The following is a 27,952-nucleotide window of genomic DNA, read 5'->3' as shown; positions in this document are numbered from 1 at the left end:
GATCTGCTCGTTATGCGCTAGTCCAATTAACATTGCTTTTCCAATTTTGTATAAATCGAGACTACGGTACTAATGAGTACAAGAGGCTTACCTTCATAATAATATTGTAAGAACATGTAGAATGGCACATAGCCTTGACCTACAGGTGTTATGGGTCGCCACCTCCCCCTCTGTGCTAGGAAGAGCAGCAGACAGCCTTATCCAACTTATCCAACTGCGCCAATGGGCACACGCACACGTGCGCGACATAGTATCCAAATTATTATATTTTCTTCATGTGAATATGAGGGAATGAAATACAAATAATTAAGAAACCTGGGTTTATTAGTGACATTTTTTATCATTGCACATGTAAAATGTAGAGGGGCTTAATAATACTGAATCTGGTGACGCTTCTGTAGTACTCCATCGTATGCTTACGGCAATCAACTAATCTTTCAAGTCTATCCATTTTCAATGACTTCGCCTATAAATACATATATTAAATGGTCGAGGCATTAACAAGTATCGATTTATCGTTATACACGAGGCAAGGCGTTTTCTCGAAATCTCAAGTCTCTGCTTTGTTATGTGCAGAAACACTACAGGGTTAAAGAAAAATAAACATGAACACGGTCGTCTGTCAATGCTATTTACAGCGCATATGGACAGTGCAATTAATGTGTGAACATTTATATATACATCATATAAATTATCAGCACAGAAACTACCACTTTTGACAATGCTGCTCACCATTTTTAGACAGGCTATGCACATGCATCGTGTCGGCCACCAGGATTTCGACAGTTTTAAAATAACCGCCAGGGAAGCATCTCTGCCACGAGCAGCTCTCTGGTCTCAGCAAATCAACTACCTTTTTCAGCTAGTTGTTAAGGAGACCCTATTCTCCCTGTAAAAACTACATGCGAAGGGCTAGTTTCCATGCATCAAGTACCATGTGATAGAAGGTATCCAACTTGGTTAATCGGATGCCTTAAACACTGGACGAGTCGAAGGATCCAACTTCTCTGCAGGAGTTTGGACCCGACTGGTATAACCTTTTGGTAAGGCATTCTGATGCAGGAAAACAAACCACTTTCCTGATAAAACCAACCAAGTGAATCTAATGCGAGAGCGAGATTTACCTAAAACAGAATTTGTTAAATTTGGACGAAAACTGAAATAAAATTTATACTATATACATTTACCTCTCAGGACAACGTCCTGCGAGCATCTACCTTATCAAACCTTATTTCTAAAAACAAATTTTCATTATAAAAGTATTATAAAATAACGATTCATTCCTATATCACACAATATCAGTATTGCAGTTAATGAAATAAAATGGAATAATAGTAAAAGTCTACACTTCAATCATATGACGTTTGGAGTTCATCAAGTCTGGGAATGTATTTTCACTCAAAAACTTGTCGACAAAGTGGTAACTGATACAGTTTACATTAAAATGATATTTAAAACGATTACATTACTATTGAGCCATAATGAGCTCCAGCATGCCACTGATACTGGCAATCTGGGAAACACTGTGAACCTGACACTTCCAAAAACGGGAATATATCCGATGAAAATTTGTACAAAATGTTAATTTATCTTGTTCAGCAGTTACATACACACTAAAAAAACTATTCTCGAGAATCACTGTTCACTTATTTCCTCAGATTAAGTACACCTGCTCTGGCAACTTTTGGCATTTGTCATTACCAATCACTATGTGCTACATCGTGGACCGGCCGGTAAACACCACCGCACTGTTAGCGTGGCAGATTGTGCGTGTCTGTGGTCTGCCCTATCCCTTGCAACGCTAGTTCAGCGTCGTTGTCCACTTGTCCACAATGTATGTACCTTTGCAACACAAAATAAAGTTCGTTTAAATAAATACAGATGATTTATTTCCACCGACCCCGCTATTCGGTGCAGTTTGTCAAGACACACGAAATTATTTTCATATAAGGAAGGGCTTCACCCCTTGACAAGGACAAACATACATATCTGATGTTGATGAATGAGAACACAGCAGGGTCGAAATGTGGGCGGAATGGCACAAATCCGCGGGGTGACAAACACAACCCTTGGGGAGAACTAAGAGATGGGATTGGGGGTGTTCGCCCAGTGACTAGCTGCGCTGGGCCTGTCCATTCATACTACACTATGTACACTGTACACTTGGCCATGGCACGTGGTCACTTGGGCGTGACGTCGTTAATGGTTATCGCGGTGCCTTCCGCGGGGATCTGCAGAGGAACGCGCTCCGTATGACCTTGTTGCCGATGAACCTCTCCTGAGTTCAGTTCGCTCCCGGGTGTCGGAGGAGCGCGGGCGAGCCTGGCGCTGCCCAGGACGTGCAGAGGAATCATTTCGATGGATGGACGACGAGCGCTCGGGTGAAGGCCTGTGGTTCTGGTAGCTGCGACGTGGGTCTTCCCATTCGCCGTAGTGATCGAGGCGGCGTTCTTCTGAGCGGCGTTCCTCAGCTTCCAGGTCATCGCTGATATATCCATTATTGCTGTAAACCTCTAGAATGGGCAGTCCGCGGCGTCCTCCGCTGCCAGGGATGATATCCGGGCCCCCGCGGCGGTTGGCTGCGCCCTTGCTGAGGCTCGACTCGCTCGACTCCTCGCCGGAAGTACCTAGTCCCAGGTCCTTTTCCAGGCTGTTGCCATCATCCTTGTTGGAAGCAAGCGTAGCGGGAGCCAGGAAGGCGCCGGAGCGACCAAGGCCTACCGGGGCCACTGGAGTCCCCGACTGAGAGGCTGACATGCTGTGTGGCCGCGGGATCTTCAGGCTGCTGGCGTCGTGCGACCCGGGCGGGGGAAGGGCCTGGCCGTGCATGAAGAAGGGATGGCCGTTGCCCTTCATTGGAGGAGTGATCTCCTTGTTCTTGCGGTTGGAGCACGAGCCGGGGCCGAGCAAGGAGAGCAGCACGGGCAGGAGGAAGATGCCGTGCATGGCGCCGAAGAAGATGACCAAGAACACCGTCTTGAAGAAGGTGATGAAGATGTACGACGGAGCGAGGATGAGCGTGGTGATGCCCAGGATGGTTGACATGCCGCCCTGCAGGATAGGAAGGCCGAGAGCGTAGAGGCACTCCTGCACCCTCTCCTCGGGCGTGTCGACCTTGGCAGCCAGATAAGCGTAGGAAATATGGGCCGAGAAGTCCACGCTAAAGCCGATGCACATGATGAGGTTGATCATGGAAATGGAGTCGAGGTTCACGCCCCACAGCGTCATGTAGCCCACCACGCCCACCTCAATGGAGACGATGGAGAAGGCGACCCACAGCGAGCAGAGGGGATTCGGGATGAAGATAAGCGAAACCACCATCATGACGGCAGCAGCAAGACAGATGGCCTGGATACTCGTCGTCCTCACTAACACGTACTGAAAAAATGAAAAGGCATTCGCTAGATCTATTTCCTCGTATCAACATATACACTATACATCCTCAAATCCAAAACTAAAAATACCTTAGCAAATCAACAACGGCAAGTAATACTAACTTGATCGAAATAGATGAAGAAGGGATTGAACACAGTGACGTTGAACTGCGAATCTCGGGCCACCTGTCGCAGCTTTTCCATCATGTCCTTGTCATCATTAGCATCTAAAATCTTGTGCGTCTGGATAATGAACCTGGAAGCCTTGATCCGAGTGTAGTCTTCGTTGAACGCCACATCTTGCGCGAAGGCATTGGCTGGACCCGATAAGTAGATCTGTTGGAGGTGTGGTTAATAAGTATATTATAAAATATGTAAAGTCGTGATATTATGTAACGGATATGAGACAACTCAATATCTAGTGAAAACGGTTAACCAAACATTAGGAACATGTAGCTTGATTTAATATCTCGTCCAGGTGATGTGGTTCTAGATCCAAACGTTTCTCCCAACCAATGCCCGAGCAAAGAATACGCAGGGACAGAGGCACAAACACACAAACTTACCTCTCGAAGATTGGCAATGAAGTCCTCTTCTGTTGTGACATTCAGTTCCAGGAATTCTTGATTCCTGTCGAGGAAGCCGAGCCAGGCCCTGAGCCAGGACTCGGTGTACAGAGCTCCCGCCACGTAAGTTAGGTTCTCGAACTCTTGGTGCAGATCCATCAGCTGTTCCTGGACGATCGGGTCACTGTAGTTCACGTCGCCAGTGATCACAACCTGGAACGAATCATTCCTTGTTAGACGATGTTCGTGGTTTACAGTTTCATGGATGCTTTTCTCGTATAATACAGTGTACTGCTAATTATTTCCCTCTTGACCCCGGAGCATCTTTCTGTGAATTCCTACCTCGTGCCCAAAGTGCCCGAGAATGGCCATAAATGTCTTTATTACTATCTACTGATTTCGAATAGCTATGATGTTTCGAGTACCTTTGATAAACAGACCAGTGACAACCCCTACTTACTCGAACGAACAGCGACACATCCTCCGACTCGAAAACTCCGAAATTCCACCCGAACCTGAATACGAAACCCCTCCCCCCCATGCACGCACCTGAATTCGATAAGGATATTCTCGGAAGTACATGTCCTCCAAGTCGTAGAATTCCACAGAGTACGAATCGTAGCGGGACAAACGGCGTCGCTCCAGGCCTTCCTTGACCATCGTGCAGCCCCAACAGGCCACCAACAAGTACATCAGGAACACCATCACGACGAGCGCTGTGGGCGAGAGAGAAATATGTAATGCACATACAAACTAGAATGCGTTTTTAAAATCAAATAATTCAATCCGTACACAAAAAACTATGTAAAAATAGATGTAAACATATATACTGAATCCTCTTACTTATCCGTGACTTATTTTTTCATTTCCAAACAAGTAATGAATTACATTTTATCTCATCTTACTAGAGTTATTTATGCAATGTTATTCATTCTACTGAGAATTAATTATACAATGCTATCTATTCCATTGAGAGTTATTTATGCAATCTTATCTATTCTGTTGAGAGTTATTTATGCGATGCTACCTATTCTATTGAGACTTAATGCTATTTATTCTATTTTATCAGTTATCCACACATCAGGAACTCTCGGCCTTACCCTTGATGGCCGGGATGTTGAGGAACCTGGCGACGTAGTTCTTGAAGAACAGCATAAGGGAGTGCTCCATGTTGTCCTTCGGGTTCCAGGGGTCGGCCTCGGTGATGCCGCCCGTGCAGAAGAACCGGTAGCCGCAGCTCTCGTTCTCTGAACATGCCAAGAACCCGTTTTATTAGCAATCGTCATCATCAGGAACATAATCATGATCGTCAATTAACATAATAATCATCATCAATATAATTATGATCATCAATCATCAAAAACATCATGATTATCAATCAACATATTAAAAAGCATCAATCATCATCATCGCCCATCAACACCACCACCGCCATCCTCAACACCACGCATAATAACCTAAGGATTGAAGAATCAGAAAACCACAGGGTGTATGAATGAGAATGAAGGAACCAAGCAGATGAAAGAGGACAGAGCGCAGGGCAATAACTGGAGGGCGATGTAAAGATGAGAATGAGATAAAAAGGGAAATATGTGAGGCACGAGAACAAAAGAGAGGGAAAGGCGTACATACGAGAAGGGAAAGTGAGCGAACCGACAACGATGACCACGAAACGGACAAGCAGACAAAACTCCAAACCATCGGAACAAACAAACAACCAAAACCCCAAAATCCGGAACTAACCAAAAGTGTGTTAGACCAGTTCGGATATTCGATATCACCAGCCCTTCCACCCTCCCTCTACCTCCCCTTCCCTCCCTCCACCTCGTCCACCCGCGGGCACCTCAAACTCTACGTCATACTCGGGTCGGCTCCACTTAGTCTGGTCAGGTGAAAACTCGCTCCAGGCTTTTGTGGTGGTTACACTCCCCCCCCCTCCTGCTTCCCCCTCCCCCTTCCCCCGTGCCTGTTTTACCTGCTACTGCCCAGACAAAGACTTCAAGTGTCTGGGAGAAGGTGTACAAGAACAATAATCGGTCTATTTTTAGCGTCTTCGAAGGCACATAACACACCATCTTTCATTTTTCTCTCCCTCCCTCCCTCAATCTCCCTTTCTCCCTCTCCCTCTCTCTCCTTTTCTCCCTCTCCCTCTCTCTCCTTCCCTTCTCCCTCTTCCAATCTTCCCTCTCCCCTTCCTCTCCCTCTCTCTCCTTCCCTTTCTCCCTCTCCCTCTCTCTCCTTTTCTCCCTCTCCCTCTCTCTCCTTTTCTCCCTCTCCCTCTCTCTCCTTTTCTCCCTCTCCCTCTCTCTCCTTTTCTCCCTCTCCCTCTCTCTCCTTTTCTCCCTCTCCCTCTCTCTCCTTTTCTCCCTCTCCCTCTCTCTCCTTTTCTCCCTCTCCCTCTCTCTCCTTTTCTCCCTCTCCCTCTCTCTCCTTTTCTCCCTCTCCCTCTCTCTCCTTTTCTCCCTCTCCCTCTCTCTCCTTTTCTCCCTCTCCCTCTCTCTCCTTTTCTCCCTCTCCCTCTCTCTCCTTTTCTCCCTCTCCCTCTCTCTCCTTCTCTCCCTCTCCCTCTCTCTCCTTTTCTCCTTTTCTCCCTCTCCCTCTCTCTCCTTTTCTCCCTCTCCCTCTCTCTCCTTTTCTCCCTCTCCCTCTCTCTCCTTTTCTCCCTCTCCCTCTCTCTCCTTTTCTCCCTCTCCCTCTCTCTCCTTTTCTCCCTCTCCCTCTCTCTCATTTTCTCCCTCTCCCTCTCTCTTTTTCTCCCTCTCCCTCTCTCTCCTTCCCTTTCTCCCTCTCCCCCTCTCTCCTTTTCTCCCTCCCCCCCTCTCTCCTTTTCTCCCTCTCCCTCTCTCCTTTTCTCCCTCTCCCTCTCTCCTTTTCTCCCTCTCCCTCTCTCCTTTTCTCCCTCTCCCCCTCTCTCCTTTTCTCCCTCTCCCCCTCTCTCCTTTTCTCCCTCTCCCCCTCTCTCCTTTTCTCCCTCTCCCCCTCTCTCCTTTTCTCCCTCTCCCCCTCTCTCCTTTTCTCCCTCTCCCCCTCTCTCCTTTTCTCCCTCTCCCCCTCTCTCCTTTTCTCCCTCTCCCCCTCTCTCCTTTTCTCCCTCTCCCCCTCTCTCCTTTTCTCCCTCTCCCCCTCTCTCCTTTTCTCCCTCTCCCCCTCTCTCCTTTTCTCCCTCTCCCCCTCTCTCCTTTTCTCCCTCTCCCCCTCTCTCCTTTTCTCCCTCTCCCCCTCTCTCCTTTTCTCCCTCTCCCCCTCTCTCCTTTTCTCCCTCTCCCCCTCTCTCCTTTTCTCCCTCTCCCCCTCTCTCCTTTTCTCCCTCTCCCCCTCTCTCCTTTTCTCCCTCTCCCCCTCTCTCCTTTTCTCCCTCTCCCCCTCTCTCCTTTTCTCCCTCTCCCCCTCTCTCCTTTTCTCTTTTTCCCTCTCTCTCCTTTTCTCTCTCTCCCTCTCTCTCCTTTTCTCCCTCCCTTCCTCTCTCTCCCCCCCTCCCTCCCTCTTACTCTCCCTCCTTTCCACCCTTCCTCCTTCCCTCTCTCTTCCCTCCCCCTTTCCAATCTGCCTTTCTACCCTCCTCTCCTCTTCCCCCTCCTCCCCCTCTTCCCTCCAATGAATGTATGAATGACTACATCCGGGAGCATCCTGGGCACTCAGGCCTAACCTCTCTCACGTGCGGCCGACGGGGTTGCGAAGGAGGTCCGATTCGTGAAGGGTTTGGGAGAAGAAGAAGAAAGAGGAGGAGGAGGAGGGATGGAGAAGGAAGAAGAAGGAGGAGGAGGGATGGAGAAGGAAGAAGAGGGAGGAGGAGGAGGGATGAGAAGACGAAGAAGAAGAAGGGATGAGGAGAAGAAGAAGAAGAAGAAGAAGAAGAAGAAGAAGGAGAAGGGATGAGGAGAAGGAGAAGAAGAAGAAGGAGGAGGAGGAGGAGGGATGGAGAAGGAAGAAGAAGGAGGAGGAGGGATGGAGAAGGAAGAAGAGGGAGGAGGAGGAGGGATGAGAAGACGAAGAAGAAGAAGGGATGAGGAGAAGAAGAAGAAGAAGAAGAAGAAGAAGGAGAAGGGATGAGGAGAAGGAGAAGAAGAAGGAGAAGGTGAAGAAAAAGAAGAAAAAGAGAGTTCACGAAGAGCTAAAAAAGTGACGCCTTTGCGGATGAGATTATGCTTTGTAGGGAAGACATGTAGCAAAATTATATCCGCTAGACGTGAATGCATGCAAATTCAAACACACATGTATGCAATTTAATCTATGTATATTTCCATACGCGCATACCTTCACTGACAGACTGAAACAAACGCACATAAACACTGACAACACACACACACAAACACACATTCACAAACACAAATAAAAAATAAAAAAACTAACTTAATTGTTTATCAAACAAACAAACAAACAAAAAAAAACGCACATACCCAGACTGACAAACACAAAGAACTGAAAAAAAACACTGATTGATAAATACAAATAATCACAAAAAAACAGAAACAAACAATTACACAAACAGCCAGCCAGACAGACAGACGAACCTACACGAAATCGCCCAAATATCTTTTTTTCTTCTTCTCCTTCGGCGGCGCCTAACGAACCAAACATGGCGTGTCGCAACGAGGATGAATGGCGAGAGGGTTTTCTCATAGATGGCAGGGAGGCCTTCGCACGGGCGCCGCCATGAATGAAACAGACCATTAAGTGTGGGCGGGACGCGGGAGAAAGTGTGGGCCGATTGATAGTGAAAGCTCGCGTGGATCAGACGAAAGCAACCTGGGGCTCATGTGCGTGTGTCTGGGGCGGGCGCGCTCATGTGGGCCGCGCGCGCGCTCTCTCTCTCTCTCTTTCTGTGTCTCTCTTTCCCTCTCCGTCTGTCTCTCTCTCTCTCTCGGTATCTCTCTCTCTCTCGGTCTCTCTGCGTCTGTCTGTCTAAGTTAGTTCCTCTCCACCCATCCGCTCCCTCCCTCTCTCCCCCGTGCGTGCGTGTGTACACGCGCGCGCATAACATCGGGCCTCTCCTCCCAATCTCTGAAATCTCTAAACTCCGCTTAATTGCTCGGCCAAAGGTCAGCTGACCTACTAGGGAGACTCCCCTAACCCTCTCTCGTGGATGATGCAACCCTAAACAACTGGGAAGGAAAAAAAAGTCAAAATCGCCCAAATACCAACCTACATTTCAACCTCTCGTTCCTGACATTCCGGCCTCACAGCATGAGGTTCCCGTCGACACCTGAACCTCGATTCTCCCAGCAACCGAACCTGCCAACCTCACAACCGACGCCACGAACCTCACATCCCACGGTCTCTCTCTCTCTCCCTCTCTCTCTCTATCTCTCCTCCCCCCCCCTCTTCCCCTCCAGGAAAAAAAGTGGCCCGCTTCTCTCCAAACACTCCTGGAGAACCTGTCGTCATGGCACTCTGGGCTGGCCTCCGAGAGAGGTCACGGAGAAAAGAAATATGCAAATGGAAATCAAATCTCGACAAAGCGGGGCGCCTCGGGTGTAAAAGAGATCTGTAGCAGGTGATGCGAGATTCTGTTTTAGTTCCTTCCTTGTGTTTTTTTCTCTCTCGCTGCGGTACTCCCGTGGTAGTCTCCATCATCTACCCCAATTCCCCCCCTGGTACTACTTGGTACTACTTGGTGCACCCATGGTACTCATCTACACTTATTCCCCCTTGGTACCCTCGCACACCCGAGTACTTTTAGTGGTAAAACAATACACCTGAATCATACCGAATGGGCAGAGAAACAGATTAACAACAAATCCCATTATCTGCATTGCCCACGCCAAGAAGAGGGGGGGGGGTAGCTTCACGGCGTCGAGACTTGCGGATGTGGGTCGAAGCGAGGGAGTTGCTCGTGTTGCTTTTTACTGCGAGAGGGAGGGGAGAGGAGAGAATGAGAGGAAGGGAGGGGGGTAGAGAGAAGGAGGGGAAGAGAAGGGGAGGAAGAGAGGGAGAGGAAAGAAAGAGAAGGAGAGGAGAGGATGAAAGGAAGAGGGAGAGGGAGAGGAGAGGATGAAAGGAAGAGGGAGAGAGAGAGGAGAGGATGAGAGCGAGTGGGAGGGAAAGAGAGAGAGGGAAGGAGAAAGAAAGAGAAAGAGATAAAGAGCGAGGTAGAGAGAGAGAAAGAGATAAAGAGCGAGAGAGAGAGACGCGTTAACTATGAGACGCCCCCTGGGTAGGCTGGCTGGGTCGTGGGAACCGAACCGAGGCAGCGGATCGTCGCCCAGTGAAAGGAAGCCAGGACGACGCGAGAGAAAAGGGACCGCCATATATATCCACACACACGCACACATTGAGAAAGAGACGGACACAGAGAGCGAAGAAAGAGAGGGAGGGAGGAGCGGAGAAAAGGTGAAGGAGAGATAGATAGGATGTTAGGGGATAGGAGGAGAGGAGAGAGGAATTTAGGAGACAGAAGAGGGAGATTTTTATTTTAAGAGAGGAGGGAGGGAGGGAGAGAGAGGGAGAGAGAGAGGGAGAGAGAGGGGAGAGGGAGGGAATTTAGGGGAGAGAGGAGGGACAAGGGTCTAGCGAGAGAGAGAAGACAGAGAGATGAGAGGGGAGGGGGGATAGGGAGAGAAAGAGAGAGAGAGAGAGATAAGGAAAGAAAGACAAGACATATAAAAGGGCAGATAGCGAAAGGGAAAGAAGCAAAGGGAGGGAGAGAAACGATGAGAGAAGAGCAAGAGCCAGACAGGGAGAAAGGGGCGGCGGCCGAACCAAAGGGTTAGACCAGCCATTAGCGAGCCAATAATATCTCCAGCGTCGCAGGTCAAAAATAAATAACAAGCACGGTCGCCGCAATCATAGAGCCAATAAAAAGCGCCGTCGCGGGCTAGATGGCGCTGTTTGGACGGCGAGGCGGAGGCGGAGGCGGAGGAAGAGGAGGAGGAGGAGGAGGAGGAGGAGGGCGAGGTGGAGGGGGGAGAGGTGGGGGTGAGGGAGGTGTAGGTGGAGGTGAGGGAGGTGGAGGTGGGCGAAGTGGAGGTGGAGGTGGAGGTGGAGGTGGGCGAGGTGGAGGAGGAGGAGGAATTGGAGGTGGGCGAGGTGGAGGAGGAGGAGGAATTGGAGGCGGGCGAGGTGGAGGTGGAGGTGGGGAAGGTGAAGGTTGAAGTGGAGGCCGGGGAGTTGGAGGTGGAGTTGGAGGCTCCGAAGCTGTGGTGGTTGTGTCCGCACTGCTGCGAGGACAGCCACTTCCAGTACAGCTCATAATCCAAGTAACACGAGTAGTATAAACAGCGTAGTGGACGATGTGCAGTTGTGGCGAGAACAAAAAGTTGTAGAAGGAGAGGGAAAAGCAGTAGTGGTTGTAGAAACAGTGGTTATAGGTAGTGGTTGTAGTGATGGTAAATAGCAGTGACTGCGAGTGTGGCAGTGCTTGCACGAAGTCACATCGCATCAACAGCGTCAAAGCTGCGGCCAAATGGGTGACATTTAAGTCACAAAAAGGAAGCACGCATTATGAGCGATGGTGAAAGGGGTGAAGGAGGGGGCGAGGGGGCGAGGAGAGATAGGAGAGTAAGGGGGGACGGGGAGGGAGAGAGGGAGGGAGGGAGGTAGGGAGGGAGGTAGGGAGGGAGAGGGAGAGAGAGGGAGAGAGAGGGAGAGATGAGAGATGAGGCATATTGAGAGATATGCACGTGCATAGGGAGATGCATAGGGCAGTATGTATGTATTTTTATATGTAATATATATATATATATATATATATATATATGTATATACATATATTTTTACATATATGTATATATATATATATATATATATATATATATATATATAGATATATATATATATATATATATATATATATATATATATATATATATATATATATATATATAGAGAGGGAGGGAGGGAGGGAGGGGAGTGGGCCCCTTGAGAGCCGCTGCCGGTGCGGTGCCACTTGGAGGAGGCGCTCAGAGAGTGGGCCAATAGCAGTCTGGTTTTTGCTTCATGCAGGTTATTTGGTCCGACGCAATTTGCTGTTTATGAGGTCCAAAAAAGGAGGAGGAGGAAGGGGAAGGAGGTGGAGTGAGGAGGAAGAAGAGGAGGAGGAGAAGAGGAAGAGGAGGTGGAGTGAGGAGGAGGAGGAGGAAGAGGAAGAGGAGGTGGAGTGAGGAGGAGGAAGGAGGAGGAGAAAGAGGTAAGGAGGCGAAAGAAGGGGACGACGGAGTAAGGAGGGAAGAAAAGAGTAAAGAGGAGCAAACAGAAAGGAAAGCAAAGACGAGGAAACGCAAGAACAAAACATACTCCAATACATAATGAAACATTTTGCGTGGCTTGAAGACGATCGCCAATGAAAGGAGCAACCAATGTAAAAAAAGAAAGAAGGAAAAACGTGAGAAAAAATAAAGAACAATGAATAAAGAAAAGAAAAATGAAAAGTGGGAAAAAATAAAGAAAAGAAATAAAGAAAAGGGAAATTGAAAAAAAATAACAAAAAAGAAAGAAAAAAGAAAGAAAAAGAAAAAGAAAAACAACACTTCCTAACACTCCATTCCAAGCTAAACTCCCCAAAACTCCCCAGAAATGAATGAAGACGAACAGCCTAACGACCTAAGGTCATAAAAACAAACAGGAAGACTGAAACTGGGTCAACTGGAGGGTAAATTCACTTCCCCGGCGAGGTCAAGTCCCTCTGGTAATTAAGCGAACCGCGGTCACTCAAGCCTCATCACGCGATTCAAAATATTTGCGTAAACCGTCATTCCAGGTCAAAGGTCGACGTAATTGCCATTCCAGTTATGCGTCAAAGATCGCTTAAAAAGAGGAAATGGAAGAAAATAGAGGGGGGGGGGGGAAGAGAAGGGTTGGGGTTTGGGGGGTGGGGCGTGAAAGGACGAAAGCGAGGGCGAGAGAGAAGAAATGGGAGGAGAAAGAAAGAGAAGAGAAAAAGAGAGAGGGAGGAGGGAGGGAGAGAGGGAGAGAGGAGAGGGGAGGGGGAGAGGGGGAGAGAGAAGGGAGGGGGAGAGGGAGAAGGGGAGGGGTAGAGGGGGAGGGGTAGAGGGAGGGGAAGAGGGAGAGGGAGACAGAGAGAGAGAGAGAGAGAGAGAGACAGAGAGAGAGAGAGAGAGAGAGAGAGAGAGAGAGAGAGAGAGAGAGAGAGAGAGAGAGAGAGAGAGAGAGAGAGAGAGAGAGAGAGAGAGAAACCATACGAAACAGTGACCCTCCAGAACTCCTGAAATTCTGTCCACGACTTCGGATAAAGAGCAGCAACCCGGAAAAAAAATACCCCATGATCACCCACCACACCGGAAAATGGTATAAAACCTCACCCAATAGAACCCCCCGTTTCGTTCATTGAACATCCCTCTTGCTTTCACCTCTGTTTCTAAATTTAACACTCGCTTAGCATATTCAAGGAACCCATAAATATTCATAGTGGAAATTGTCCATGTTTTACTGACGTATACATAATGTATGTGTGTTATTATGAATGCCTGTGTATATATATATGTAGGTTAATGTGTATGGACGTGTGCACATGTGGCCTACACGTGTATGCTTGTAAAGACTTGTATAATATCATATGATCGCCCGCTCTCATTTCTCCCATGACATACTCCCCGTTAATCCTGCCAAGTGACTATCCTCCCCTCCCCCCCCCTCACCCACACACCCACCACCGTGGAGTAAGGAGGAGGAGATGGAGGTGAATAATAATAATAATAACAAGATGATGATGATGGTGGTGGTGGTGAAGGTGAAGAAGAAATGATGATGATGGATGAGAAGAAGATGAAGATGAAGATAATGAAGCCGAAGATGAAGAAGACGAAGATGATGAAAATGATGATGATGAAAATGATGATGATGAAAATGAAGATGATGAAAATGAAGATGATGAAAATAAAGAAGACGACGAAGATGGTGAATGTGAAGAAGAAGAAGAAGAAGAAAGTGACGACGATGATGATAGTGAAGAAGAAGAAAAAAAAAAACTCAGACTACTTTCCAACTTTCTTGCACAACAACTTACCAGACTCCGACTTGGCCTTGATTTTGTGGCAGAAGACTCCATGACGCTGCCCCTTTTCCATGTACCCGGAGAGTGCCATGCAGCCGCCGAAGAAGGTGATGTGCCACAGGTACGTCACCACAACGGCCGTGCCTGGAAGGAGGTGAAGTCGCGACGTCAGTTTGGGTTACGTTGAAGGAAGGAAAGGTGGGGGAGGGGGAGACGAGAGGGAAGGGTTGGGGGGAAAAAAGGAAAAAAAGGTACTGGTGTAGCCTTAATAGTAAAAAAAAGAAAAAAAAAAAAGAAAAAGAAGAAAAAGAGAAGGTATGGTTAGTATTTCCCATCAAATCCATGAACTAGGACTTGTGAAGCTCCGACCAGATGGAAAATAAGTAAAGAAAATCATCCTACACGCCAAGAAAACCTGTAAAAAAAGGAACTTCAAAGAGAGGCTCATGATCTCCCCGACAGATGCCAAAATGAGACGGCATCGGTCAAGGCAGACTGTGTTACGTCAGAATCTGCAATACCTGGGTTACAAGGCATCTTTAGGCGTGGTAAGGCAAGAGGGCATTGACATGGGGGCCGAGTCTAGGGCATGGCACACAAAGAGAAGCAAATCACAGTGCCGAGAAGGATTTTACTGCTGAATATACTTCACCGACCATGAAAAAATCTTTCAAGACATCAAAATAATCTTTGGGTACTGTATACGAAAACATAAGAAAAAAAATCATAAATGCCAAGACCTGTGCCCCTAAAAAAATCTAGCTCAGTAAATAATCCATGATCAGTAACTCAAGCCAGTTCAAGTAAAAGATCCCAAAGCTACAACTCGAAGCCCAAGCAGTCCTCCGAGCAGCCACTCACCCGTGTAGAGGCAGAAGACCTGGACGCAGGGGAAGGGCGTGATGGCGCCGATGAAGAAGGAGATCATGTCCGTCAGGGAGGTGATGGTGATACTGACGGCGGCGTCGGCAAAGGTCTTCGCCATCCGGTCCGTCACCGAGTCCTGCAGGCGGGTCCTCCTCCAGGCCGCCAGCATCACGAAGGTGTCGTCGATGCCAATACCTGAGGGAGGAGACAAAAGGGAGAGTGAGCCAAGCAGCACACGAGGCAATGGCCAAACCGACGCGGCTCTCCTCAGACAACAGGCGTGGGATGCATGACAATATGCGCCAACTCTCGACTTTCCATACATGCCGAGCGTCTTTTCTCTCTCTCTATATATATATCTCTCTCAGTCTCTCGCTCTATCTCTCAGTCTCTCGCTCTATCTCTCAGTCTCTCGCTCTATCTCTCAGTCTCTGTCTCTGTCTCTGTCTCTCTCTCTCTCTCAGTCTCTCTCTCTCTCTCAGTCTCTCTCTCTCTCAGTCTCTCTCTCTCTCAGTCTCTCTCTCTCTCAGTCTCTCTCTCTCTCAGTCTCTCTCTCTCTCAGTCTCTCTCTCTCTCAGTCTCTCTCTCCCTCTCTGTCTGTCTCTCTCTCTCTCTCTCTCTCACACACACACACAACAAAGACAAAGACTACCCATAAAAAAGGAAGTCTCACTAACTACAATGCAAATTCTCCATGTTATCTAACACGGCACTGACAGTAACATGTGGACAGACATAATAGCGATGAAAACACCAGCATGGCATTCTAGCAGACGCAACACACTCAAGTGATAGCGTGTCGCATTTCTTCTTTTTTTGTGACATCTGACTTTATATTTTTAGCTCAAGCCTTAAGGTTATTCTTAATTGCATTGCCTCGCCACAACCGGACTATTTCTTCGTTTGTGGCCTTGCAACAAGCCGAGATTCGAAGGTTTTCTTGTCGATCGTTTGTGAAATATGAAAGTACTTTTGGAACAGCATTTCCAAACCCGGTGTCTCGGTTTTCATTTGTTAAAAAAAGGAAAAAGAAAAACACTGTTAAACACTTCCTTTTTGTTAAAACATCTTCCACCACATCGACCACAGCACGCTGGGATGTGTTGCCGGGAAGACAGTGTGGAAGTATAACAGGTTTTCCATTCTCTCGCGTTTCTCGTCCTCTCTCTCCGACTGCGTGGCCGCGTATACTCTCTCTCTCTCTCTCTCTCTCTCTCTCTCTCTCTCTCTCTCTCTCTCTCTCTCTCTCTCCTCGCAACCCTCTCTTTATTGCCCGGTCCTTTTCTTTCCTCTCCCTCTCTCTCTCTCTCTCTCGTTAGTTATCCTTCGCAAAGCTGTTGGCATTATCCAACGGTCCATGAATGCATTTTCCAACTAAATAAATAAACATATTAACAATAACAGTTAACACAATTAAATCTCTCAGCATTCCGATTCGCGGTAAATTTGAATTCCACATGTCAACTGGGCACATTAACTCGTTAGAAAAGGGAGAGACAGAAAGAACTGAACGAGTGGGAGAGGGGGATAGGTAGAGAGGGAGGGAGAGAAAGAAAGAGAAAGAGAGAGATAGAAAAAGAAAGATATAAAAAGATAGAAAGATAGAGAAAAAAAGAAAAAAAAAAAGAAAGAATACAAAGAAAAAGGACAATCTACGATCTGTTCCCCAGAACACCCAACCCCCCACCCCACCCCACCCCACCCATCCCATAAGCCCGCCCAAGCACGCAGGTCTGTTGGCAGGCAAGGAGAGGAGGGGGGGGGGGGGTGCTCACATCGCTGGAGACCTTCCAACACTTTCACTTTTACAGACGGCAGGAGGGGGCTGGTGTCTCCGTGCCCGAGAAACCCTCCTGCTCGCTCCTGTTCTGAGAAAGGCGGTCGTTCTGCCCTTAAGACGACCGAGGGGACGAGGCGGGCGGGGAGGTGGGGGGGCGGGGAGGCGGGCGAGGATGCAAAGGATTCTGAGGGATATTCGTCGGGGTTTCCCTTCTCGCTCGCAGGCACAGACGCACGTATAGATGCGCACACGAATGGACACATACACGAAGATATATGGACATATGGACATACACACATACACCAATACACGTACATATACAAATACACGCAAAGGCAGGCACATACACACACACACGCAAAGGCGCACACACACACACACACACACGCAAAGGCAGGCACACACACACACGCAAAGGCACGCACGCACGTACGCGCACACACACACACTATCACTCCAAATGTCATTCAAATCTCCCAACACGCCACAAGGCGGGGTCGCGCGTGACACACTTCCCACATGACAAAATCGTGACCTCCCAAACTCCCCAGGCATTGCCCTCAAGTACAACGACCTCGTCTGACACCAATTGTAAAGACCGCGGCGATATTGCGAACAGAAACAGAGGCGTTGAAGCTCTTATCTCCCTCTCTCTCTCTCTCTCTCTTCCTCACTCCCCCTTTTTTCTTTCTCTCTCTCTCCCGCCCGCCTTTCTCTCTCTCTCTCTCTCTCTCTCTCTCTCTCTCTCTCTCTCTCTCTCTCTCTCTCTATATATATATATATATATATATATATATATATATATATATATATATATATATATACATACACACACAAAATATTTCTAAAAAAACTAACAGCAATGCCGTTAGATGTACTATTAGCGTTTTTTCTTCATTCTTGCTAATTCGCTGTCTTACCCAACCACTAATTGTTTACCTTGGGACTCATTAGCATGTTGGTGTCACTAGAGAAATGTTTAATTAGGGTTATTAAATAATTCACCATCTGCGCTTTCGTTCCCTTGCGTGTGCGGGTGTTTGTGTGTGTGTGTAAGAAAAGTGTGAAAGGTACGTGTATGTGTGGGGAAAGTGGGGGGGAGGAGGGGAGGGGAGGGAAGAGGAGGGAAGAAGGGGAGGGGAGGGAAGAGGAGGGAAGAGGGGGGGAGGAGGGAAGAGAGGGGGAGCGGAGGAGGGAAGAGGGGGGAGCGGAGGGGAGGGCAGGAGGGAAGAGGGGGGGAGCGGAGGGGAGGGGCAGGAGAGGAAGAGGAGGGAAGTGAGGGGAGGGCAGTGAGGGAAGAGGAGGGGAGGGGAGGGCAGGAGGGAAGAGGAGGGGAGGGGAGGGCAGGAGGGAAGAGGAGGGGAGGGGAGGGCAGGAGGGAAGAGGAGGGGAGGGGAGGGCAGGAGGGAAGAGGAGGGGAGGGGAGGGCAGGAGGGGAGGGGAGGGCAGGAGGGAAGAGGAGGGGAGGGGAGGGCAGGAGGGAAGAGGAGGGGAGGGGAGGGCAGGAGGGAAGAGGAGGGGAGGGGAGGGCAGGAGGGAAGAGGAGGGGAGGGCAGGGCAGGAGGGGAGGGGAGGGCAGGAGGGAAGAGGAGGGGAGGGCAGGAGGGGAGGGCAGGAGGGAAGAGGAGGGGAGGGGAGGAGGGAAGAGGAGAGGAGAGGAGGGAAGGTGAAGGGAGGGGAAGAGGGAAGAGGAGGTGAGGTTTAAGGAAGGAGGGCAGGGGTGGGAGGAAATTGAAAAGTAATGATAGGAAAAAAGGGGAAGGAAGGGGAAGGGAAGAGCAGGGCAGGCTAGGAGAAAGGAATGGAAAGGGAATCAGAAAGAAAAAAGAACGAAGAAGAGAAAATATCAGGGAGAAGACATCAGCAGACCCAGAAACAAAAACAGAAAAAAAAGAAACAGAAGGTGACCACGAACGCCCAACATACACAACCCAAGATTTTCCAGCGATGAAAAAACAAAAACAACAACAACAACCTGTCACGCCCTAAGACTAAGACCTAAGAGTTCCAGCGATGAAACAAAAACAACCTGTCACGCCCACGCCCACGCTGGACTAAGACTTAAGAATGGATCTTTGCGTAACGCCGCAGCAAGGACAAGGAGGACTGGTCGAGGATTATCGGCGCACGAGAAGTCGACGTCGATCGGTTCTCGTTAACGCGTTGAGGCCACGCGGATCGAGGGAGAAAGCGGGAATTTTGAATAAAGAACAACACTATGCGAAGGAGACTAGATGAAGAGGGAAGAGGAGAACAGGAGAAGAGAGATCGAGGGAGAAAGCGGGAATTTTGAATAAAGAAGAACACTGAGCGAAGGAGAATGGATGCATGGGGTAGATGAAGAGGGAAGAAGAGAAGGGAAGAGGAGGAGGAGAGGAAGAGGAGGGGGAGAGGAAGAGGAGGAGGAGAGGAGGAGGAGGGGAGAGGAAGAGGAGGAGGAGGGAAGAGGAAGAGGAGGAGAAGTGGAGAAGAGTAGAAGAGGAAGAGAAGAAGGAAGAGAGAAGGAGAGAGGAGAGGAGAAAATGGAGGATAGAGAAAGATAAACGAGAAAGGGTGCTGGGATGTAGAGAGGACAGGAGGAGAGTGAGAAAGAGATGGAGCAGGGGGAGAGGAGGAGAGGGAGGTGGAGGGAAGGAGGAGGTAGGTAGAGGGGAATTAGAGGGAGGTGGAATAAGGAGGAAGGAAGGGGGTGGAGGGAAAGAAGAGGATGTGAGAGGAAGGAGGGAGGTGGAGGGAGGAAGAGGAAGAAGGAGGAAGGTAGAGGGAGGTGGAGGGGAGGAAGGAGGGAGGTGAAGAAAGGAGAAGGGATGTGGGAGGAAGGAGAGAGGTGGAGGAAGAAAGAAGGGAAGGAAGGAGAGAGAGATTGAGGTGGTACGTGGAGAACGAAGCAGAGGAGAAGAAAGAAGCCAGAAGAGGAGGGCAATGGATAGGAAGAAGAGAAGCAACGGGGGGGTGGGGGTGGAGGGGTGCAGATGAACCCTAATGAATGAGAAGCGATGTAACCCAAGCCTTGTTGCACCTGTCTGACGCTGCCGGGTGGTCCTGCAGGTCTCCCTCCCTCCCTCCCTCCCTCCCTCCCTCTATCTCTCCCTCCCTCCCTCCATCTCTCCCTCACCAGACGTTCTAAAGCGAGACTTTCGAAAGTGCCTCGCGTTCAGTGCCGCGCAATGGCGTTCAGTGCCACGACTCTGGCTGACGTCTGGGTGGGCAGAGGGACCGACGGGGACTCAAAATGTCTCCGGACTTTGGAGACATTACTGGGAAAAAACAAAAGGAATCTCGGCAACAGTTCTTTCGTGGGGAGGGGAGGAGGGGGCGAGGGAGGGGAGGGAGGGGGAGGACGGGTTAGCGGGAGGAGGAGAGGGGGGGGACTAGATAGGGAAGAGGAGAGAGGGAGAGGGACTGGATAGGGAAGAGGAGAGAGGGAGAGGGACTGGATAGGGAAGAGGAGAGAGGGGGAGGGACTGGATAGGGTAGAGGAGAGAGAGGGGGGGCCTGGATAGGGAAGAGGAGAGAGGGGGGCCGGATAGGGAAGAGGAGGGGGGGACTGGATAGGGAAGAGGAGAGAGGGGGGGACTGGATAGGGAAGAGGAGAGAGGGGGAGGGACTGGATAGGGAAGAGGAGAGAGGGGGAGGGATTGAATAGGGAAGAGGAGAGAGGGGGAGGGACTGGATAGGGAAGAGGAGAGAGGGGGAAGGACTGGATAGGGGAAGAGGAGAGAGGGGGGTACTGGATAAGGTAGAGGGGAGAGGGGGGCCTGGATAGGGAAAGAGGAGAGAGGGGGAGGGACTGGATAGGGAAGAGGAGAGAGGGGGAGCCTGGATAGGGAAGAGGGGGAGCCTGGGATAGGGAAGAGGAGAGAGGGGGAGGGACTGGATAGGGTAGAGGAGAAGAGGGGGGACTGGATAGGGTAGAGGAGAGAGAGGGGGGGGGGACTGGATAGGATAGAGGAGAGAGGGGGGGACTGGATAGGTTAGAGGAGAGAGGGGGGCCTGGATAGGGTAGAGGGGAGAGGGGGAGCCTGGATAGGGTAGAGGAGAGGAGAGGGGGGGCCTGGATAGGGTAGAGGGGAGAGAGGGGGGGGCCTGGATAGGGTAGAGGGAGAGAGGGGGGGTCTGGATAGGGAAGAGGGGAGAGGGGGGGTCTGGATAGGGAAGAGGGGAGAGAGGGGGGGCCTGGATAGGGAAGAGGAGAGAGGGGGAGCCTGGATAGGGAAGAGGAGAGAGGGGGGGATTGGATAGGGAAGAGAGAGAGAGGGGGGCCTGGATAGGGAAGATGAGAGAGGGGGGCCTGGATAGGGAAGAGGAGAGAGGTGGGGCCTGATAGGGGAGAAGAGGGGGAGACTGGATAGGGAAGAGGAGAGAGGGGGGAGACTGGATAGGGAAGGAGGAGAGAGGGGGGGGGACTGGATAGGGAAGAGGAGAGAGGGGGGGACTGGATAGGGAAGAGGAGAGAGGGGGTGACTGGATAGGGAAGAGGAGAGAGGGGGGGGGACTGGATAGGGTAGAGGAGAGAGGGAGAGGACTGAAAAGGGGGAGGGAGAAGAAGAGGAGGAGGACCGGATAGCGGAGGGAGAGAGGGAGGGGGAGGGGGAGGAGGGGACATACAGGAGTCGTTTCCTGCATATGAATGGATCCCGGGCCATTCAGAGTCCAGGAATAGTACTGTCGTGGACAATCTATACAACCGCGTACATAAAACGAAATAATTCATTCGGACCATTCGGGAATCGCACAAAACGGGTGAACTCAGCCGGGGTCTTTCTTCTTAAAATTCTGAAGTGGTCTTTTACGATCAAACTCGTTTTCAATATTCACAGTCCGATGAAAATGTCGATAAGGGGGGAAGGGGGGAAGGGGGGAAGAGGGGAAGGGGGAAGGGGGAAAGGGGGAAGGGGGGAAGAGAGGAGGGGCGCGGAGAGGACTTCTGATTGGCTGTCAATAACCCAAGGCTAACTAATCATGACATATTGTAAAAATCTAATTTAATGTGTGCCAGAATTATTTGGCCATTCATTGAAATAATGTTTTTAAGACGCTAGCTTTTTTTTTCTTGTATCGTCTATATTCGCAAATGTATCCCGGAGATCCGTTCGAGTAATAGCAAGATAGATATAGCAGATTTTTATGTTCCTAAAAAAAGATAGAAAAAAAAATAGAAAAACAAATGTAAACAAAACCATAGCCTAGCTTCCTGTGCAGAGTCGAGAGGCACTGTCATGGGCGCCGTCCGTTATGTCCGTCGTAGACCACTCGAGAAGCTGCCTTTCTCTCGGGGCAGAGAAAGGGTACGGGAAGGGAAGGTCATTTTGCTACTATCAAGCAATCTTTACGCGCGGTTGTTTGGCGGCGAGCGCAGATCTTGTCGCTCGGAAGAAACAACACATTCCGACTCGGAAAACTTTCATCGAATGTCTATAAATATCCCAAGAGGCACCGGCGGCTCCTCGCGGCCGTTGCCTTGATCTACTTGCCGAAGGTCGAGGGGGCCCGAGACGGTTCGGTCGGGGCGCGGCCGGGGCAGTGTCTCCGGATGTCGGCGGATCCGGGCGCCCGGGACTCGCCTTCGGGTCCAGGCAGAGGGGGCAGCGGAGGGGGCGCCCCGCTTTCTTTTTCGCGGCCGAGGCGATCCTCCTCCGGTCCTCTCTCCTCTTTCCTCCCATCTCGACTTCGTTTCCTACATCCTCCCCCTCCGCTCCCCCCCCCCTCCAAAAAAAAAATCCAAGGCGGAAAAAAGCGGAAGAGGAGGCGATGCTCGATGCACTTTGGACTCCGCGCCGGCACCTGGTTCCCGAGCGCTCGGGAGTTCCCGGATCGCGACGCAGAGAGAGCTGACCAAGGGCATGTGACGTCACCGGAGGGTATTAGACGTTCCGGTCTGGATCGTAATGGGTGCCACGAAAATTGCTTTTGCAGCGTCGGCGTCGGCGCTGATTTCCACACGAATGACCCTGATTATTAAATCTCACGACGAGAGAGAGAGAGAGAGAGAGCGAGAGAGAGAGGGAGAGAGAGAGAGAGAGAGAGAGAGAGAGAGAGAGAGAGAGAGAGAGAGAGAGAGAGAGAGAGAGAGAGAGTGAGTGAGTGAGTGAGTGAGTGAGTGAGTGAGTGAGAGAGAGAGGGAGAGAGAACGAGAGAGAGAGAAAGAGAGAGAGATAGCACGCAAGAGAGAGAGAGAGAGAGCACGCAAGAGAGAGAAAGAGAGCGAGAGAGAGAAAGAAAGAAAGAGAGAGAGAGAGAAAGAAAGAGAGAGAGAAAGAGAGAGAGAGAAAGTGAGTGAATGAGTGAGTGAGTGAGAGAGAGAGAGAGAGAGAGAGAGAGAGAGTGAGTGAGTGAGTGAGAGAGTGAGTGAGTGAGTGAGTGTGTGCGTGCGGTCGTGTGCGCGTGCATATTGCCACGCTTATGGGTCTGTGACGTAAAAACGTTACTTAACATCTAACTGAAATGTACACACATTACCGCCAACGTCTGCTATTCATGCTGGAGCCGAGGAAGGCCCTCTTACCAGCTAAAATAAACGTTTGCTTTTATCGTTACCAATGTATCAACGTTAACAAAAGAACGATCCTCTCTCTCTCTGCCCATATGCCCTGTGCCAATCATCTCTATTTACATCAGTCTGCCAGAATCGTTTCTAAAGGACCAACTCCATTCAGACGAGTTTATTGCCAAGTCAGAATCAAAGGCAGAGACATACATACATATACGTACATATGTACACGTAAATTAAACAGCAATGGGAAATATGTACACGTAGAATAAATCGCCAGACTACAACATGTAGGGAGAAAGAACACACACGCGCCATGTGTACACGAGTGAGAGAGATACAGGCCGTGGACGACCATCGCCTTTGATAAACTGTCTGAGAGACGCTGTGGGTACTGATGAAGCCGGGCTGTCCCAAGCACTCTCTCTCTCTATTCTTTCTACTCTCTCTCTCTCTATTCTCCCCTTCTCTATTCTCTATTCTCCCTCTCTCTATTCTCTATTCTCCCTCTCTCTATTCTCTATTCTCCCTCTCTCTATTCTCTATTCTCCCTCTCTCTATTCTCTATTCTCCCTCTTTCTATTCTCTATTCTCCCTCTTTCTATTCTCTATTCTCCCTCTTTCTATTCTCTATTCTCCCTCTTTCTATTCTCCCCTCTTCTATTCTCCCTCTTTCTATTCTCTATTCTCCCTCTTTCTATTCTCTATTCTCCCTCTTTCTATTCTCTATTCTCCCTCTTTCTATTCTCTATTCTCCCTCTTTCTATTCTCTATTCTCCCTCTTTCTATTCTCTATTCTCCCTCTTTCTATTCTCTATTCTCCCTCTTTCTATTCTCTATTCTCCCTCTTTCTATTCTCTATTCTCCCTCTTTCTATTCTCTATTCTCCCTCTTTCTATTCTCTCTCTCTCTCTCTCCATTTTTCTTATCCAGAATGCGAGAGGCGACTACAAGAATTCAAAAAATGTAAGCAAGAGAAAGGGACAAGTTTGGTAAACAAAAATGCACAGTACAAAGGTGAAAGTAAGAAGACGAGGAGCGAAGGGACAAAACAAGCGAAAAAATATGGAGAAAGGGAGGAGTTGGTGGTGGAGAAAGGGAGGAGGAGGAGGAGAAAGGGAGGAGGAGGAGGAGAAAGGGAGGAGGAGGAGGAGAAAGGGAGGAGGAGGAGATGGAGGAGAAGGGAGAGGGGGAGGGGTTAAATACGCAATCTAGAATATGGACAAGAATAAAATCACAGACGAAAGAGAAAAATAACGCGAAAAGACGAAAAAAAAGGAAAAAAAAAAACAAAAAAAAACGGAAACCCCGAAGCGCGAGGAGCAGAGGAAGCCGCCGGAGAGAAAACGGAGAGGAAGGGAGACGAGAGGCCGCCCCTCCTCGCAGCCCCTTCACCCTTCACCGAGGGGCGGGCGGGCGGGCGGGCGGAGGCCATCACCCTGACCCTCGAGATGGTGTTGAGGAATCCCCGGTCGCCCGAAGGACACGACGGCGGCGGCGGCGGCGGCACTCCCCTCGGCATCGGCTTGCGCAACGCCCGACGGAAATGGGCATTCCTTCTCCGAACGCCTATCGCGGGCCGTGGCCAAGGACCGTGTGCAACGGCGAGTTATGGGGCCGTGTGCAAATGGGGCAGACGGCGGATGGGGTAATAGAAGATATAGAAATATGCCAAAAATATGATTACTAAAACGGATGGCAAAGGAAGGAAAATGAGAGAGAACAAAAGAAAAAAAAGGTCAGGAGGAAAGACCATAAGACGGACCAGACAGACGTATTCGGACGTGTGTATCCAGGTGACTCTTGAAAAAAAAATCGAACACGTGCAACTGCAGGTTCTTTTAACTATTCCAACCTCGCGCAACTTTTCGCGTTCGTGCGACGCATTCCCAAACCAAAACCCGACCAGAAGTGACTCGCATCCTCCACCGCCGATTCGGAACCAACGAACACGAAATCGAGCTTCTGCGCGTGTGCAAATTCAGGATTCGCGAGAATTTCGAAGCGGGCCCGAAATTCGACGTATTTTCGGTTCTGCGAATTGTGCACGAGAGCGGATAACGCATGGGAAGTATTTCTGTGTGCCGTCTAGGTCCTGAAACCTCCTCCGATGCAACAGCGACTGGAAAAAGAGAGGAGCGGGGTAAGAGAATTAGAAAGAGAGAAGGAGAAAAGGAGAAAAGGAGCAAAAGAAATAGTATGGGAGAGAGGAACAGAGAATTGAGAGGAAGACGAGAGAGAGAGAGAGAGAGAGAGAGAAGAGAGAGAGAGAGAGAGAGAGAGAGAGAGAGAGAGAGAAAGAGCGAGCGAGAGAGAGAGAGAGCGAGCGAGAGCGAGCGAGAGAAAGAGAGAGAGAGAGACGGAGGGAAGTGAGAGGGAAAGAGAGATGAGGTATGGGGAAGGGAGAGAGAAAGGGGGGGGGGGGGTTAGCGGAGGGAAAGGGGGAGAGGGGGGGAGGGGGTTAGAAAGGCCCTTCCGCCGCGCGAGCAAGGGCAAGTCTGCATTCCCCGACGCCGGCCCGGAGACCAGCTGTTGCCCCGGGCGTTGAAAACCTCGATGGCCGTCCACAAGAAATATTAATGAGGTCTTTTCAAAGTGCAAATCCTCATTCTCGCTCCGCCCGCCATCTCCTGCCCCCGCGACGCCCAACTTTCTCCCTCACACGCAGACACGGCGGAGGATCCATGCCGAACGAATTGGGAAAAAAAAAGTAAAACAATGGAGGGAATTACACGAAAAGGTGCTTACGTTCCCCTTTAGCTTGTGTTTTTTTCCTTCCTTTTTCTTTTTTTCTTCTCCTTCCTCTTTCTTTTCTTCATCCTATTTTTTTTCTTTTCTTTCTCTCATTCTTCTTCCTCTTTCATTTTCTTCTAATTCCTCGTTCTTATTTTTTATTATCCTTCTTTTTCCTCTTTTACCTTCTTTTTCTTCTTCGTCGTTTTTACTTAAAATACACGCCGAATGGACAAGTTAAAGATACCGAACACGCCGTACATAAAACAACGAAGGGAAGAACAAGAAAACACAAACATGTCGGAGGCCTTTCGCTTTATTGCTACGAACGATCGATATAGCGGAAAGGTCTTTGATATAATGTGTGTTTCCTCGTTCCAACCCTTGTTTAATGAACAGGCAGGTAGACAGACATACATAGAGACAGACAGACAGACATAGACAGACACACACACACAGACAAAGACATACATACATAGAGAGAGACAGACAGACATACATACATAGAGAGAGACAGATAAATACATACATTGAGAGAGACAGATAAATACATACATTGAGAGAGACAGACAGGCATAAATAGACAGACAGACATGGTATACAGACACAGACAAGGCAGACAGACACAGTACACTGACAGAGGCACACAGTCACACTCTCAAAATTATCTTTCTATTTCATCCTTACTCAGTTTTGTTTCTCTATACATTACCGACATTCCACCTGCACATTTCTGAACACAGTCGTACCTGAAAAGAAGAAAATAAACATTAATCTCCAAATATAAAAAATATATGTATATAAGCTCTATAAACACCATCTACATCTATATTAACAAAAAAATATATAAACGCATATAAAATCAAGAAATCAAACTGCGAATAAAAGGCAAAACAAGACCTAAAAACGACAAAATGAAATGCTATATCCAACTAACAGCAGCAGCAGACACAAACACCGGCGGGAAAGTGGTGAGAAATGTGCCGGATGCAATTCAGATTCAAGAGGCGACCGCAGTCATAAGCACACTATAAACACCACCGACAGACATACTCTAATAATAATTAAAAAAAATACAAATTCATGTACAAATTGTAAAAAATCGAAAATAATTAACCTAGAACAAACAAATTGACAATAAAAAAACACCCACAAGCAACAGCGGGAAAGTGGAGAGAAATGTGCCGGATGCAATTCAGATTCAAGAAGCGAGCGCAGTCAGGTACTATAAATACCACCGACAGAAATAATCTATTAAAAATATTCATATAAAAAGAATGTAAACACTAAAAAACAACAAATCCAACTTGGAATAAATAAACAAAACAATAAAAAAACGGCAGCGGGAAAGTGGAGAGAAATGTGCCGGATGCAATTCAGATTCACAAGAAGCGCCCGCAGTCATAGGCCCTACAAACACCACTGACACACACACACTAATAAAAAATTATATATACATATTCATATTTTTAAAACAATCTAAAAACACCACAAACCACGCACCAACAAATAAACAAACGAACAATCAAACAAAACACACAAAAAAAAACAGCAGCGGGAAAGTAGGGAGAAATGTGCCGGATGCAATTCAGATTCAAGAAGCGACCGCAGTCATAGGCACTCGAAGGTCCCGCAATCAGTCAGTGTCGACATCACGTGACTCCGGGCAGAGGGGGTCACGCGATGCGGCTGGAATACCTACGATCTTGCCGCCCCCAAACTACCTATGACCTTCGATCGCTCCAAAGTGAGGAGAGAAAGATAGGGGAAAAGGCAGTGCGAAATACCTGAATTTACAAAAGAAAAGGTCTACAGCACAAATATCCAATCTTTTTCATACCAAGCAGATATTTTTTTTTATACATTGGAGATTGTTTCATAAGCCACTAGAAGATATTACAATATTTATAACGATTTTTTTTTTTTTAAACCCAACATGTGCCAAAAAACGAGTGGCTGTAAACAAGGAATCTTCCATCTTTCCAGCCATCTCTTTATCCACTAATTAGCTAAATCATGCTACTCCCTTTTCCTCTCAGCTGCTAACCCCCCTAACACCCCCCTTCCCCCCTTCGTAGCCTTGTGCCAAGTCCCCATTCCCAACCCCTTTCTCTCCCTCCCCTTCCCCCCCTCCAATACCCATGTGCTACTTCATTCATTCTCCCTCCCCCCTACCCCCCCCTGGATGGCTCC

General features: G+C 48.9%; 1 protein-coding gene across 5 annotated transcripts in view; it reads right to left on the bottom strand.

Moving 5' to 3' along the window:
- Window positions 1-305: 305 nt before the first annotated feature.
- The window catches only part of Ptr (patched domain-containing protein), a 152,337-nt gene continuing 124,690 nt past the window's right edge, over window positions 306-27,952 (bottom strand). For all 5 annotated transcript variants that reach the window (XM_070132515.1, XM_070132471.1, XM_070132417.1 and 2 more), the window contains 7 exons: window positions 14,751-14,951; window positions 13,902-14,033; window positions 5,041-5,187; window positions 4,490-4,656; window positions 3,941-4,153; window positions 3,498-3,710; window positions 306-3,378 (listed from right to left, as the gene is read on the bottom strand). In XM_070132515.1, the coding sequence (XP_069988616.1) occupies window positions 2,200-3,378; window positions 3,498-3,710; window positions 3,941-4,153; window positions 4,490-4,656; window positions 5,041-5,187; window positions 13,902-14,033; window positions 14,751-14,951 (2,252 nt within the window). In that variant the 3' untranslated portion in view covers window positions 306-2,199. The remainder of the gene's footprint in view (window positions 3,379-3,497; window positions 3,711-3,940; window positions 4,154-4,489; window positions 4,657-5,040; window positions 5,188-13,901; window positions 14,034-14,750; window positions 14,952-27,952) is intronic.

Source organism: Penaeus vannamei, chromosome 1, assembly GCF_042767895.1.
Source record: "Penaeus vannamei isolate JL-2024 chromosome 1, ASM4276789v1, whole genome shotgun sequence".
Classification (NCBI taxonomy): domain Eukaryota; kingdom Metazoa; phylum Arthropoda; class Malacostraca; order Decapoda; family Penaeidae; genus Penaeus; species Penaeus vannamei.
Note: the sequence above shows the minus strand (reverse complement) of the source record. Positions and strands in the feature narration are given on the sequence as shown.